At 39.8% G+C, this 17,446-nt stretch overlaps 1 protein-coding gene across 1 annotated transcript in view; it reads left to right on the top strand.

Moving 5' to 3' along the window:
- The window catches only part of SAMTOR (S-adenosylmethionine sensor upstream of mTORC1), a 63,675-nt gene that overhangs the window by 23,280 nt on the left and 22,949 nt on the right, over positions 1-17,446 (top strand). The window contains exon 3 of the mRNA XM_084647773.1: positions 4,140-4,313. Coding sequence (XP_084503899.1) covers positions 4,140-4,313 — 174 coding nt within the window. The remainder of the gene's footprint in view (positions 1-4,139; positions 4,314-17,446) is intronic.

Here is a 17,446-nt window from a genome sequence, read left to right as displayed (position 1 = left end):
CAACCAGTTCCGCCCTATTTGTCAAAATCAAATCTAGAACAGCCTCCCCCAAGTAGCTTACTCCACCTTTTGAAATAAAAAAAAGTCTCCAATACATTCCAAGAACTTGTTCGATAATCTATGCTCTGCTGTGTTATTTTCCGAACAGATGTCTGGGTAGTTTGTCCCCCATCACCACCAAGTCCTGTGATCTGGATGAGTTGTTTTAAAAAGAAAAGAAAAAAAAGCCTCATCCACCTCTTCTTCCTGGTCTGTAGTAGACCCCTACCATGACATCACCCGGGTTTTTTTTACCCCTTTTATCCTTAGCCAGAGACTTTCAACAAGTCTCTCTTATTTCTATCTCAACCTCAGTCCAAGTGTATACATTTTAATATATAAGACAACACCTCCTCTCTTATAACCTCATAACAGTAATACACTGTTAAGAAATAATTCATAATGTTTTATTTGCAGAGGACTTTTAAAAGTTGGTTACTTGCTGCTTTTTATAGCTGTTCTGATTTTTTTTATTTTTTTTTTTTAAATACAGGTCTTTGCTATGTAATAGTCATACATTTTAATGACTTCCCAGTGGCTTTGTAAGCATATCAAGTTTTGCACATGGATTTAATTAAAGATGTAGAGTATGAAAATCCATCCCTGTGTTACTTCTCATACCCAGTGTTCCGTATATAAAGTTTTTCTTGCAAAAATGTCTTTCTTTTTGTCTGAGACAAGGTGGATGAGGTAATATCTTTTACTGGGCCAACTTCTGTTGGTGAGAAGAGACAAGCTTTTGAGCTACACAGAACTCTTCCTCAGGTCTGGGAAAGGTACTCCTTTTTCTCTTTGTCCACATAATCCCAAACGTCAAATAATATATAAGTGCTGAGAAAATACTTTGCAATTCCTCACTTCATCTCTAGAGGCCAGGAGTTCTCAAACTTTTGTTCTGTGTATCACTGATCTGCCGAGAGGTGATGGGGCACATGATACTGGCCCTTCCTGTGTCCTGCTGCTTAACTGAATGAAAATAGTTTTAAAAATAAATAAATATTTTGATTACATAGAAAAAGAAATTATTGTTGGTACAGTTAGGTATCACAAGTTTCTCTTCAGAAGTGGAAAACTCTGAAAATGTTGGAGAACCCCTTCAGTAAGCCTTATTTTGAGGACAGGATGGCTTTTGGAGGCACATCTTGGGTATCTGTAATGAGGAAAAAAATTTTTACCCAGAAGCTAGAAAAAAAAACTTGTAAAGCCACTTTACCTTCATTTTCTCTTGCCTCCATGCAATCTTTTCTTACCAAATACCTGAAAAGCAACCCTCTCCAAATTATTTAGAGGGCTAGCCTACATAATACAGTACAATCATTAAAGCAGGGCTAGGCAAACTTTTTGGCCTGAGGATCACATCAGGGAATAGAAATTTTATAGCGGGCCATGAATGCCCACAAAACTGGGGTTGGGTTCTGGTTGGGGGTGCAGGCTCTGGGATGGGGCTGCAGATGAGGAGTTTGGGGTGTAGGGAGGTGCTCTGGCTGGAACCGAGGGGTTCAGAGGGCGGGAGAGGAATCAGGGCTGAGGCAGTGGGGTGGGGTGTGGGGAGAGGCTCATGGGTGCAGGCTCCGAGCGGTGCTTACCTCAAGTGACTCCCGGAAGCAGTGGCATGTCCTTTCTACTCCTATGCGGAGGCGTGTCCAGGTGTCTCTGCACGCTGCCTCATCTGCAGGCACCGCCCCTACAGCTCCCATTAGAGCACCGTAGGGGGCCATTGGAATGTGTAGGAGCCGGAGTGGGGCCATCCCGCGGCTTCCGGGAGCTGCATGGTGCGGCCCTGACCCTGCGCCCTGGCTGGAGCACTAGAGTGGGTCCGGGCCGTGTGGTGCAACCCCTGGACAGAGCTCGCGGGCCAGCTTAAAACAGCTCTTGGGCCTTAGTTTGTCCATCCCCGCATTAGGGAAACCATCTATACTCTTCTTTGGTATTAAGAGTGGCAGTTATGCAGATTATTTTTTAAACTTTTTCCGCTGCCTAGTTGGGGAGGTTGAAAAATATTTTGAGATTAATTCATAAACTAGATGCTATGTGTGTCTTTCATTTTTGATTATATAATGTTTTTATTCTTTAATTGAAATATTTCTTCATGGTTTGTAAAAAATATTAAATATATGGTGATCGATACTGACTATTTGCAGCTTTAAAATAAGGAGACTGCCTTACCCTGTATATGTGATTGTTTCAGGGAATACCTTGGAAACCTTTAGTTATAGGATTGATACAAGATTTGTCTACTGAATTCCAGAAGCATTTCTGGACCCCATGACCTTAGAGTGCTATTGCAATAAGCTTGAACAATACATTAATCCTATACCCTGCCTGTGCTTTCCTCGGACTCTGCTTTTTTTTTGTTGTGTTCCCACTTCACTTTTGTATTTAAGACTATAGCTTTGTAATATAAAGGGAAGCAGAAAGACACATTTTGGAAAATAACTCCAAATCAAGTCTTCACTTAGAGGTTTTGTGGTTATAGCAAAATCCTCCTTGTATATAAATAGCATCTACTGGCAAAAGAATGTTTTAGCTTTTATAGCTAATCTGGTTCTGCAAGCAAAATAAGTTATGGCAAAAGCACTCTTTTACTGGTATAACTGCATCTACACTAGGGCTTTTTCTAGCATAGCTATATGGTATCTAACATAGCTATGCTAAGAAAACTTTTAAGTGTAGATGCTTTGGCTGGTTCTGAAATTTACTTATGTTCCTTCAAGAAGGAAGGGGTGAAGTGGGCCCTAAATTAGATACAGATGGAATTTCATGTTGTCTTGTTCGGGGTTTTTTTGTTTGTTTGTTTTTTTAATGCCAGTCTGGATTTTCTCTCACTTGTAAGGTGGTGATCAGCAGAACTATCTAAAAATTCTTCTGGCCTAATAAAATCATAAATTGCTTTTCTAATGCTTCAACAGAATCAGAACATTGAACTTGTGGTAATTGATAGAATAATCTCAAGATCTCTCTGTTCTAGTGCAATCTTTGGAATCCTCAATGGGAGAAACTGCATCCAAAGATGTTCTTGCAAAAAAATCTTTGACATCTGTCTCAGTTCATAATCTGTTTTAGACATTATAACTGTCTAAGAACCTGAAATTAGATCCCTATATCAAAACCAATATCTCTCTCAGTAAGAAGAGATGCAAAGCCTCTGATCTATGAAAAAACAGTTTAAAAAAGCAGTTAAACATTTACTTTTTGTTTATATCATGTGAAACTTGAAGTTGAAAAATCTTCATTGTGTTTTAGAACAAGATTCCTAGTACAAACAAGGCTTTATATTATCCTATATGCTGAGACAATTCTAGCCTTTCTGTTCTTAACCTGGGAGCCTACACCTTATGACTGGATTATATTCCTCCTTTCCAATAAGTGTCTTACAAGTACTTGCTAAGCCTCCCCATTTCTGGAGACTACAGAGCTAGTTCGTAAGTGGGGGAAAAGGTTGAATATACTTCTAATTGTAGCTCTGATAAGGATATCTTCATTAGGTCCACATTCCCTCTCCTTGAAAGTTAGGATCCATTTATGTATAGATAATACGGAATTTATCCAAAAGGGAAAAAAATCCATATACCTCACATTAACTTAATCTAGCTTTTGACTGCTGCCTCTGGATCAAAACATCTGGAAGCAATTAAGCCACTCCTCATTTCATATGTGATCTGAATGGAAGATAAATGGCCAAAGACATGAGGATAATAAGTGCCTTATGAAAACTATTGGAAACAATGCATTCTACAGGTAGCATTGTGGGTTTTCCTCTTTGAATATGTATTGTAGCTTTAATATGGGACTTTGTTATGAAACTCTAGTTATTAAGTGTTTGTATCCTTTAATGAATTCCATTTAAAATTCTTTTTTCCTTCATTCTCAGTTTGTCATGCTGCTGCTGAGTTCAAATTAATATAGGTAAACCCCAATAATAACTTTTACAAAAGTCTTGATAATCTCGAAGCTTGTATAATCAGTTTTTAATAATAATAATTAATGTACCTGCAAGTTTTAGATAACATGTAAACTCAAGGTACCTATAGTTATAAGTATTGCTAACCCTCATTACCACTGGTCTGCTGAAATATTACTTTGGATATTTTCTTTTTTAGTGTATGCCGAGAATATTTTCAAAATGGCGGAAAGAGAAAAGCACTTGAAAAAGATGAGAAAAGAGCAGTTGTTGCATCTAAGACCACTTCAGCCTTAAATGTTCTCCAGAATCCCAAAATTGAAGAACCCTTATCCAACTTCAGCTTTACAAATCATGAAACCATATCAGAGGAGTAAGTTGTAACTTTTTGCTATAATAAAAAAAAGTTTGCAAAAGAGAAGTTTTTCCCAGTCGTATAACATTGACTTCTGTGAAATTGCATTGCCCTAATGTATTTCCAATGCAACTTTTTATAGTTTTTAAAAAAGGAAAGAAAGTTTTTAAAAAAAAAAAGCAAGTATATATTAATATGCTTCAGAAAATATTTGTATCATCACATTTTTTGGAAGCTAATGTTACAAAAATAGTGGCCCATAATTTATTCTGAGATTGACAATAGTCTTTTTTTATTTTAAGGAAAAACTCTCATCACTTGTGGAACACTTCTATCTTGTTAATGTTCTTGGTGTGATTTATAATACAATTTGGGTTTGGACAAAGGGAACATTTAAGAGGAAAGTGCTTCAGTGGGAAACTGCTGAGTATTTAGCACTCTTGAAACTCAATCCACTTTGCCTAAATATGGACTGGGTGCCTAAGATTACGCTCCTTTTACCAAAAAAAATGGGCAAAGTTCTTTGACATTACCTGTGTACTTCCAAATGACTTCTTAAAGTCTAACTTTTTTGGAACTTCTTGGTTTCCTGAGTTATTTATTTTTAAAAGTACATAAATAAATAACAAATGCATTACTTTTCTAAGGTATTTTTCCCTCAATATTCTGACTTGTTTTCAACCTTAACTCAAATTAATTTTTTTTTAAACTTTTGGTCCTAGAATAGCACTAACTTTTGTACCTTTTATTATAGTTTAAAATTTCTGCCACCTTATTATAATGGGAAGACATTCATACTGTACAACAAGTATAGTAGAGTAATGAGACTACATAAATATACTCATTCAATTTTAATATGCTTTTAAAAATAAAATTAGTCAATTTAATTTATGTTCTTAAATTCATGGGTCAACTCTTATGACTGCTTAGCTGCCACAGTATTTTGTTAGCAGTTTCAGGAGCGTTTCTAGATCTTGCTTCTATGCCATATCTTCTGTGAACAAGTTGTATGTATTATTAATTAGGGAAATGAAGGGCAGGTTGGTAATGTTAATGAATATCTTGTGTCCACATCAGTTAGTATCTTTGTGCCTTTAACTCTGTTAGAATAACTTGTACATGCCCTAAGTGTCTCTGTACAAAATGGCTAGAAACAAAACAGAAAACAATTTGTTCTCTAATATTATTTTGCATTATGGAGATGTGCAGTATCCACTACATAATTGAGGTTGCAACCTGAGTTCCCATCAGAACCCTGATTTCTCTCCCCTTCTTCACTCCTCCCCCAAATTCAAACTAAGAATTATTCTCTTCAAAATTTTGTTTACTCTGTCTGAGTTACACTTGCTCATCAGTAGAAAATAAGTTAGTCAAGGAGTTAATACAGTATAGCATATAAAATGAAGAGATGTTCACCTAACTTAAAAAAAAAATCAAGTAGAAATGAATCCTGGTTCATTGTATTTATCTATTAAATCCAGTGAACAGGGCCAAAGATTAGGTGGTTAGACACTTAATTTCTAAATAACAGTTTAAATCAGTGGTTTTCAAACTTTTTGTACTGGTGACCCCTTTCACATAGCAAGCCTCTGAGAGCGACCCCCCCCTTATAAATGAAAACACTTGTGTGTATGTTTAACACCATTATAAATGCTGGAGGCAAAGCGGGGTTTGAGGTGGAGGCTGACAGCTTGCAAACCCCCCTCCCCCCATGTAATAACCTTGTGACCCCCTGAGATCAAGTTTGAGAACCCCTGGTTTAAACAGTAATATTGGCAGGTGACTTTTTTTGGGGGGGGGGGTGAACAAGTTAACTGTTGACTCTTTATCAGCTCCAGAGACAGACTAGAAAGCAGGAGGAGATGGGTCCCTCTCCAATTTTCCTGCATAGGTTTTGGGATGGAAGAGGTGTGAACCCCTGCTCTAGTCCACTCTTCCCAGGGCCCCTGCTCTGTTCTGTCTCCTATTGTGCAGCAGTGTGTGCATGCATAATATTTAAGGTCAGTAAGAATAGAATCTTGCATATATTAAGAGGTTTTCCTGGTGTTGAGGTGCTAGAAAGAACAGGAGGCTTGATTTAGTATCTGAATTAAAGGCTGTTTAATAATGTGGATGTTAAATGAGACCATACCTACTTGTATCATCTCCTTGATGCTCCCTACATCTAGCTAGATGCATAGTTGTTTGTCATTACTTTTTTCTTACGGAGTGATTTTTTTTCTGTCTTCATATCGCACACAATTGCATTTCCATTTGTGAGGATACTATATGAGTTGCTTCTGTCTTTGTCCGTCAGAGCTGCAGGTAGTTAATGCATAAGAATTCAGGATTCAGTGCTTGAAATCATGTGGCTCGTAAATGATAAGAGAAGCACTTTACCAGGGAAAGTCCCTCTTACCAGCATTTTGAGTGGTAATAGTAGAGGCAAACCTAAGAACAGTGGGAGTTCAGCTAGACAAAATACTTCAATTATGCGGTCACAACAAAATATCAACTTCCTGTAATTATGCACAATAGATAATCGCACACAGATCCAGCACACAGTTTTTGAACACCCAGCGGTACCAAGCCAGCCAGTACAACTTATCTGAACAGGCAGTTTGGCGGGATAATGGGAACAAGAGGCACCAGTCTGAATCAATGGTCCATGACACTATTAAGCTGAGTAGAAAGTTGCATATACTCTGTGATCGTCAGCTTTGCACTTAGGTGACCTCGGTGTGACAAATTAAGCAGGTGACTGTGCAGAGAGAATTAAGCTTGAAGGTATGTGTACAGTGGGTACATTTAAGGTTTCTAATGATTAGAGAGAGGAGCAGTTCTAAGTATAATAAATATAAGAATCTCAATTTGTGAGGTTCTTTCAAAAATGACGAAACTTGAGTACCAGCACTGTATTCTGAGGTAACGGAATGCAGCTGCAGACATCCTGTTGTGGGAAGTTTTAGAAGGCTGTCTGGATCGAAACTGCAATGACAGGTCAATTGGGTTTAAAATATGGTTCTGAGCTATCAGAGTAAAAATATCTCCCTAAACAGGCCCTGCGCGTTGAGTCAGGCCTGCTGATTCAGGGTTTTGCTACTTACTTTTTACAGCTGTTAGCTCGGCAGACCCACTAAGGCTAGGGAAGAGTGGGATGGATTCTTCTGCTTCATGAATCAACAAAGTTCCTACTGTAAAATTTTTATTATCGGTGATACGTGTGTTGGAAAGAGTTTTGCTAAGATTCCATGTTCAGAGTCTCTTCTCCCTTGCAAACAGAAGGAAGACTTAGGGCAGGGGTTCTCAAACTGGGGTTGGGACCCCTCAAAGGGTCGCGAGGTTATTACATGGGGGATCGTGAGCGGTCAGCCTCCACCCCAAACCCCACTTTGCATCCAGCATTTATAATGGTGTTAAATATATAAAAGTGTTTTTAATTTATAAGGGAGGCGGTCGCACTCAGAGGCTTGTTATTTGAAAGGGTCACCAGTACAAAAGTTTGAGAACCACTGACTTAGGAGGTAGGGAGGAAGGTAACACTGAGAAGACCACATTAATTGACACAACTAGAAGTCAAGTAGCAACAAGCAATAAGGGGAGGGAAAACTACTCTTCCGCTTCCGTTTAGATTTTATATGTTTTATATGTAGCACTTAAAGGATGTTAAATGCTTTTCTGATTTTATTTGTATGTTCAATGGGAAAACACTTCAGTAACAATGACAAAGTTGTTTGGTGTATGTTCTCCTGCAGAACGGCGAATTGAGCAAAACTCAAACTTCTGAAAATTAGGAAATGGATGGTTAAGGTTGCCCTGCACATAGATGAACATGATTTGTTAGGTAACAGTCAACATGTTTTTTGTAAAGGGAAATCATGCCTCACCAATCTACTAGAATTCTTTAAGGGGTCAACAAGCATGTGGACAAGGGGGATCCAGTGGAGATAGTGCATTTAGATTTTCAGAAAGCCTTTAACAAGGTCCCTCACCAAAGGGTCTTAAGCAAAGTAAGCAGTAATGGGATAAGAGAGAAGGTCCTCTCATGGATTGGTAATTGGTTAAAAGATAGGAAAACAAGGGTAGGAATAAATGGTCAGTTTTCAGAATGGAGCAAGGTAAAAAGCAGTGTGCCCCAGCAGTCTGTTCTGGATCAAGTCCCATTCAGCGTATTCATAAATGATCTGGAAAAGGGTAAACAGTGACCACAGCAAAATTTGCATGAGGTGGCAAAATTTGCACGAGGTGGCAAAATTTGCAGATGATTCAAAACTACTCAAGATTGTTAAGTCCCAGGCAGACTGCAAAGAGGTACAAAAGGATCTCTCAAAACTGGGTGACTGGGCAACAAAATGGCAGATGAAATTCAATGGTGATAAATGCAAAGTAATGCACATTGGAAAGCATAATCCCAACTATACATATAAAATGATGGGGTCTAAATTAGCTGCTACCACTCAAGAAAGAGATCTTGGCATCATTATGGATAGTTCTCTGAAAACATCCGCTCAATGTGCAGCGGCAGTCAAAAAAGCTAAAACAGAATGCTGGGAATAATTAAGAAAGGGATAGATAATAAGAGAGAAAATATCATGTTGACTCTATATAAATCCATGGTACGCCCACCTCTTGAATACTGCGTGCAGATGTGGTCGCTCCATCTCAAAAAATATATGATGGAATTGGGAAAAGTTCAGAAAAGGACAACAAAAATTATTAGGGGTATGGAGTGTCTGTCATATGAGGAGAGATTCATAAGACTGGGACTTTTAAGCTTGGAAAAAAGACGACTAAGGGGGGCATATGACAGAGGTCTAAAAAATCATGACCGGTGTGGCGAAAGTAAATAAGGAAGTGTTATTTACTACTCATAACAAGAACTAAGGGTCACTGTCATAAATATAAAGGGAAGGGTAAACCCCTTTGAAATCCCTCCTGGCCAGGGGAAAGCTCCTCTCACCTGTAAAGGGTTAAGAAGCTAAAGGTAACCTCACTGGCACCTGACCAAAATGACCAATGAGGAGACAAGATACTTTCAAAAGCTGGGAGGAGGGAGAGAAACAAAGGGTCTGTGTGTCTGTCTACATTCTGTCTTTGTCGGGGATAGACCAGGAATGGAGTCTTAGAACTTTTAGTAAGTAATCTAGCTAGGTACGTGTTAAATTATGATTTCTTTAAATGGCTGAGAAAAGAACTGTGCTGAATAGAATAACTATTTCTGTCTGTGTATCTTTTTTGTAACTTAAGGTTTTACCTAGAGGGGTTCTCTATGTTTTTGAATCTAATTACCCTGTAAAGTATCTACCATCCTGATTTTACAGGGGGGATTTCTTTATTTCTATTTACTTCTATTTTTATTAAAAGTCTTCTTGTAAGAAAACTGAATGCTTTTTCATTGTTCTCAGATCCAAGGGTTTGGGCCTGTGGTCACCTATGCAAATTGGTGAGGCTTTTTATCCAACATTTCCCAGAAAAGGGGGGGGGGGTGCAAGTGTTGGGAGGATTGTTCATTGTTCTTAAGATCCAAGGGTCTGGGTCTGTAGTCACCTAGGCAAATTGGTGAGGCTTTTTACCAAACCTTGTCCAGGAAGTGGGGTGCAAGGTTTTGGGAAGTGTTTTGGGGGGAAAGACGCATCCAAACAGCTCTTCCCCAGTAACCAGTATTAGTTTGGTGGTGGTAGCGGCCAATCCAAGGACAAAGGGTGGAATATTTTGTACCTTGGGGAAGTTTTGACCTAAGCTGGTAAAGATAAGCTAGGAGGTTTTTCATGCAGGTCCCCACATCTGTACCCTAGAGTTCAGAGTGGGGGAGGAACCTTGACAGTCACCAAATAAAATTAATAGGCAGCAGGTTTAAAACAAACAAAAGGAAGTATTTCACACAACACACAGTCAACCTGTAGAACTTTTTGCCAGAGGATGTTGTGAAGGCCAGGACTCTTAACAGGGTTAAAAAAAGTCCATAAATTCATGGAGGATAGGTTCATCAATGGCTATTAGCCAGGATGGGCAGGAATGGTGTCCCTAGCCTCTGTTTGCCAGAAGCTGGGAATGAGCTACAGGGGATGGATCACTTGATGGTTACCTGTTCTGTTCATTCCCTCTAGGGCACCAGCCACTGTCAGAAGACAGGATACTGGGATAGATAGATCTTTGGTCTGACCCCGTGTGGCCATTCTTATGGACCGGTCATGGGCCGTAAACAAAAATTCATGGGCCCGTGACCTGTCCATGACTTTTACTAAAAATACCTGCTATGACCAAAACTTGGGCAGGGGGACTCTGGGTGCTCTGGGCGGGTGCCTGGTCCAGGGGGTGGGGAGGGAGGGAGCTGTGGCGTGCAGCCTGGGACCCCTGCTCGTGCTGAGGGGGGAAGGTTGGTGGGGCTGGCAGGGGCTTCCTACCCAGCTCCATGTCCCTGCAGCTCCAAGGCTGCAGGGGCCATGGCAGGGGCTCAGCCTATGCTGCTCCTGCCACAACCACCGGCTGCCACAGCTCCTATTGGCCAGGAATCGCAGCCAATAGGAGCTGCAGGGGCAGTTTTCCATGGGCAGTGCATGGCATGGAGACCTCTCTTCACCCCTCCACCGCAAGGGGGATCATGCCAGTGGGAGCTGGGGAGCCCCCCACCCTGAGGTAAGCGCCTCCCTGCACTCCCCAACCCCCTCCCACACACCCAAACTGCTGCTGCTTGCCCGGGGGCTGCCCGGCTCGGGCAGCCCCTGAGCCAGCACTAGCCGCTACAGAGGTCACGGAAAGTCATAGAATCCATGACCTTCCTGGCAGACTCACAATCTTAGTTATGTTAACTGAAGGGTGAGTTCACATCAGTCTTAATGAGGTCTCTGATATACCCAGCCATTAGAACCTCTCAGTCTAACAGTACAAGGCAGCAGAAGGAAACTTTTTTGTATGGGTTTTTTTGGGAGAGGGTACTCAGTAACTTGGGAACTCCTTGGTCATATGTCCCCAAATCTGGATCACTAATGCTATCCCGTTCCCCTATGTGTCACACCAAATACTGAAGCAATCCAATTAACTGATCAGATTTTAGAGCATGTAAGAGTTGAGGTTTAAACCATATCAAATGGCAGGAATGGAAATCCTCTAGCTTTTTTTTATTGGCATATTTGCACTGTAAAAAGTGAGTATTTTTATAAATACTGTTTAGTTTGGGTCCCCCAAAGTTTTAGTGGGTGCCATACACTGCCTTGGGTAAAAGTCCACAGATTGAGACAGTTTTGACCCACATCACATCAACAGTTTGATCTCAAGCTCTGGGCAAAAAACCCCACCTGGAAACTTTTTGAAAAATGGCTATGGGGGGCATGTATCTCTGCAACCCCTAACTCAAAATACCCCAAATTTGGGTCATCTACCCTACCGTGCATCCTCTTGAGGCACATCAAATTTCAAAGGAATCCAGCCAAGCATGTCTATTTTAGAATACCTAAAGAGTTACGGGTGTGCTTTCTGGGGGAAGAGTTGAGCATATTTTCAACAACATACACCGTATCTGCACATGCTGCCGCTGATTTGAATCTCTTATCAGACATGTTAAGTGTTAATGACTTTGCACTTTATCAGTGACTGAAGTACAGCTATAATTTTTTTAAAAGTTTTTATAAACATTGGAGTATTCATTCTCCCTGCTAGCTGTTTTTGTGTATTGTGGCTATACATTGTTAATCTTCTGGCATATAAATGTGCATTGTATGAAGACAAGAAAATGGATAACTAAACCCAGCCTCACTGAAGCACTAATGGGCAGAAGAGAAGGATTTTTGGATGGTGGGTCATTAGAATGCTTGTGATGAGGAAACTTATATTTGGTAATTTAAAACAATCTTTCAAGTTTAAAAGCTTCCTCTTTCCCTACCTAGCTTGAGCACTGAAAAATATGAACATTTGTGCATGTAGAAATGCACTGATTATGGTAACCAAGCAAGAGCAGCTAAGAGTGATAACCAATGGAGATTATAAACTGAAACATGTAGGATAAATTCTTATCACTGGAATGTGAAAGCAGATTTGTTTATTTGTACAGAGATTTTTAGAACAAGGCCTGAGTCTCTCTATTAATAAAATGGGGGAAAATACTAGATGGAGTATCATGGTCTGACCCACCCTGAAGGCCTGAACTCAAAATGCAAAAAAAAAAAAGAAAAAGTTGACAAACATTCCAGGCCTCCTTAATACCCAGTAATGAAACAAGGACAAAAGTCTTCTTCCCTGCTATTTTGTTTCTTTGCAGGTCCCCTATAACCAAGTTCTTTGGCAATGAATTACCTTTTAGTTTTTAGAAAGCATTTCCTTCTAATACAGAATATTTTTCACTGTGACAACACGTGACCTGAAGATTATAGTTCTTGAAATATAAAACAATTAACCCGAGTCCATAATCTCCTTTGATCGCCAAGTGGTTCAGCTGGTAGTTTACAAATGTAGCTGTTTGCACTAACAAAGTTTGCAGCCTCTTCGAAAACTGTCAGCTGGTCTGCTCTTGTTCAGATGCTGAGGAGGCTTAGTGCACTGGGGCATGAAGTGGAAGAGAGCTGCTTCCTCATCCACACCTTTTAAGGAGATATACATCCAGGAGATCCTGATAGTGCTCTATCAGTTTGACTTGTATGTCTGTAGGGAAGAGTGGGAGATGAAAGGAGAACCCTGACAGTTCCTCCTTAATGTTATTGCTGATATCATATTAATGACATTGAATCTAGGAACAGAATCTTGAAGTGCTGAAGAGGATGAAGATTTTCACAGACCATATAGGAAAGGACGGGAGCGGGGAGAGAGAAATGATCATTAGAAGCAAAAATATTAAGATTGGATTTCTGATTTCTTGTGATAGATGAGATGGAGGAGGATTATGAAAGATCACAATGACCAATAATCAGTCTACATTCTGAAGACTTATATTACAAGCAACACTTTCATTTTTTTAAAATGTTGTGTCTCCATCAGGCCTCTGGCCCATGTGAGAATCTTTAGTCCCATTATATGAAAGATTGTGCAGAACCATTGTTCTCCGTCACACAATAGAGCCCGAAAGTTTTGACTGGAAAATTCTACAGAACACTTAGAGGATGAGGTGCTGTATTCAACAAAATTATCACCTATCACCAACTTCTCCATACCCAGGAGCGGTTTCCCTCCTCACTAAGCAACATATGTTGAATATCAACTGTACATCATTCTCCGTTTCTGCCTAGAGAGAATGCTGTGTGCTCACCCCTTAATCTGCATAAAGCTTCAAAAGATGATGAATCGACACTAACTAATAGCCAGTTATTATACTGTAATAGCCAAGGGGGTTCTCCAGGTGTTCTTAAGAAAAGGAGAACAAACAAATTATTCAGTGGTATCTCTGCCCCTAAAGATGAAGCTTAAATATGTGAAAATGCAATTTAATTCATTTCACTTTTGATTCTGTCATAGAATGTTAAAGGTCAGTGAATACATGAGCTATATAGAATAAGGGTACGTCTTCACTACTCGCCGTATTGGAGGGTAGTGATCGATCTATCAGGGATCGATTTATTGCGTCTCATCTAGACGCGATAAATCAATCCCTGAATCGACGCCTGTATTCCACCTCGGCGGGAGGAGTAAGCGGAGTCGATGGGGGAGCCGCCATGGTCGACTTGCCACAGTGAGGATGGCCAGGTAAGTCGAACTAAAGTACTTTGACTTGAGTTATGCTAATAGCATAGCTGAAGTTGCGTATTTTAGTTCATAAACCGCCCCCACCAGTGTAGCCCAAACCTAAGTTATTTACATTCTTTACAATGGAGCAAATGCTGATATTTATATTTGTCCAAATATAGTTGGTTTCAGATTCTGTTGTGCAGAAAAGCTCTTTGGTTTTAGTTTAGGCAGCAGGTAGACAGGACATTTTCTTCATTTGGATTAGTTCATTCAAAGTTGAGAAACTGAATGGGAGTTGGAAAAGCTGGAAAGCTTACTTTTCCAATAAAAAAAAAAGAGGTGGAAGAGGATGAGAACTACTAATTCTAAAAATTTGAAGGAAACTGGGTCAGATTTTTAAAGATATTTAGGCACCTGAAAATGCAGATAGCTACCTAATCTGTTTAGGTGCTTTTTGGGGGAGGGGGGAGAAGGACTCAAACTAGAAACCTATCTTCATCTTTAAGTACATAAAGACCCTTGAAAATCCTTCCCATGACTACCAGAAACAGTCAATTCATCAACTATTGTTAATATTTCTTTAATCAGTTTTAAATGCAAAATGTATTTTGATTAAATTTATTTTTTCTTATGTATTCAGCACATGTTAAAAGGTACTTGTGTTTAACAAGAAGCCATTTTAAAAAATCAAACCTAGCTGCAAACCCATCTGACTTAGGCCTGGGCTATGCTAGGGAGGGGGTTCGAACTAAGATACACAACTTCAGCTACGCTATTTGCGTAGCTGAAGTCGAAGTATCTTAGTTCGACTTACCTGGCCATCCTCATGGTGGCAAGTCGACCACGGTGGCTCCCCCGTTGACTCCGTTTACTCCTCCTGCTGAGGTGGAGTACAGGTGTCGATTCGGGGATTGATTTATTGCGTCTAGACAAGACGTGATAAGTCGATCCCCGATCGATCACTGCCCGCTGATCCGGCGGGTAGTGATGTACCCTCAGATACTTAATGAGGTACCTGACATTGTGTCGTATTTATAAACTTGAGTTGACCTCAGAAAAGAATGTTTTCCCTCTGATTCTGTATATAATTTTTAAAAAGCAGCACCCTTTAACTCATTAAAATTTGAGGAAGTCTCATTGATACAGCATACTTTATTTAAACGATTTTAATAGATTCTAGTAACTTGAGGCCTTAATATAACTTCAAATTTAATTTTAAATAGTTTATTTGAGAAAATGTATTTAAATACAAAATCTGATTTTAATCTTAATTTTAATCTTTAATCTTTAATTTAATTTTAAATTTAATCAGTTTTGTTATATAGGAGAACAAAAAAAATCTTAATATCAGAGGTGTTTGTGTTTCTGCATGTCTATCAGTATTTTGTGGGAGAGCACTTTATTTTTGTGGAAATTTCTCACCAACTGAGAATTTGTCACTTTCATTTTGGAGTGAATTTTTATCATCTAGCCATTGAAGCCAATGGAAAGTTTCATAGGGCCTTAACTGATGGGACCATGTGTAGTATTAATTCTGTTTTAAAATCTTGTTCTTGGAGTCCTGCAATACTAATCATACTGGCAACAGTTGCAGCCAAAAAAAAAAAGTCTAGAGGCTCTTGATAAATCCACAGTTCTGTAGGATTAGTAACTGACGTGCTGTTGTGACATGACTAAAGTTGCTGCTGTTACAGAATTGAACCCTTCTCGTATTGTAGATACTTGCAGGGGAAAAAGCTGACAGATGCTATAGTGATTCTTACTGACATGCTGGATAGATAGAAAATACTTTTAAATGACTGAGAATTCATCATGATTTTGGTCCGCTGGGATGCTACTAATATTAAAATTGATTTGCTGTATCTCATTTCTCAGATCTTTTACAGGCATTTTTAAGGAATGTATGCATCGTCTAAAAAATGAACAGTAGTTTACATTCCATAATTTAGTTAAACTGCACTAGTTGCAGTTTATCTGTACCTCATGTTTTACTGTATTTTCTAATAATTTTAGAAGTAAACTTTTATGAACTAGTGCCCAGGGGAACTTATTTCAATACTTGTAAAAATACTGAACTTGTTAAAATTCTGCCTTAAAAACAGCTTAAATTTCAATCTGGATCTGATGCAGATAACATCACATACAGGCATGAAGCATTATATGGTGCTGCAGTGGTTCTTTTCATGTGTGGCACTCCCAGATATTCCCAGTGCACCTGGGTGTAGTGTTAAAAATGTAATGGAAAATCATACTGTGTGCATAGTACGTACTTTTTGAAACCATAACTTTATTACCAAATCAAATTTCTTCAAACATGTTAGACTTTTCTCACTGAGAATTAAGTACTGCACCTGGAAAGCTTAGTTTTAAAATCATCCTACAGTTTTTGGTTCATGTAGTACCTGAGCAATATTCTTTACATATTGTGGCAGAACTCCAACCTTGTCCCCGTGGGTCCTGCGCTTCATGCTAGGTTCAGAGGCTCACTGCAACCCTCCACATAGTCTCTAGGGCCAGGGGTACAGTCTACTGAGCCCTTTTCATCATAAGCCAGCAATGGAGGTTGGTGAGAGAATTCCCACAGTCTTTATTGCTCCTACATGCAGTTGGCCTCATGCAAAAGCAGTTTAGCCTCCTGTTCTGACAGGGGCCTGTTTTCCCATCCCAGGAGGTGTTTCTGTAGTGGTGGGTTGAGGGGAACCCAGGCCCGCCCTCTACTCCAGGTTCCGGCCCAGGGACCCTAATGGTAGCAGCTGTTGGCAGCCAACCTTTTTGATTAAGAAGTTATGAATACAATTATTAAACTTATAGTGAACTAAGTGTACTAAATTTTTCCTAACGTGGGGTACAATAAATGTTACTGTACAAAAATAAAATGGCAGGGATATTTTGTCTGCATGTCTCCACTGGTGCTTCAGAGTTATGATCTATGATCTATAGTTTTCCTCCAAGGTGCTTTTCAGCTTAAAATCAGAATATCAAATGCACCATTCTGTCTTGGTGATGCATTTTTTTCCTTCCTTAGAAAAGGTTGTGCTTCACCTAAATCAGGGGTTGGCAACCTTTCAGAAGTGATGTGCCGAGTCTTCATTTAGTCACTTTAATTTAAGGTTTCACGTGCCGGTATTACATTTTAATGTTTTTTAGAAGGTGTCTCTCTCTATAAATCTATATATTATATAACTAAACTATTGTTGTATTGTAAAAGAAACAAGGTTTTCAAAATGTTTAAGAAGCTTCATTTAAAATTAAATTAAAATGTTGATCTTACGCCGCCAGCCCACTCAGCCCACTGCTGAGGTGAGGCTGCTGAGCGGGGCCTGCAGCCAGGACCCCGGCTGGCAAGGGGCCGGTAGCCAGAACCCCAGACCGTCAGTGGGCTGAGTGGCTCAGCCCGCTGTCGCTCATGGGTTCCATCCACCGGCTCCTGTCAGCCGGGATCCCAGCTGCCGGACTTGCTCAGCCAGCTGCCGGTCTGGGGTCCCAGCCCTGCCCACATACAGTGAGTACCTGCCTCCTCC

This window comes from Lepidochelys olivacea, assembly GCF_965140295.1.
Source record: "Lepidochelys olivacea isolate rLepOli2 genome assembly, chromosome: 1".
NCBI lineage: Eukaryota > Metazoa > Chordata > Testudines > Cheloniidae > Lepidochelys > Lepidochelys olivacea.
The sequence above is the reverse complement of the archived record's forward strand: the minus strand, read 5'-3'. Positions and strand labels throughout refer to the sequence as shown.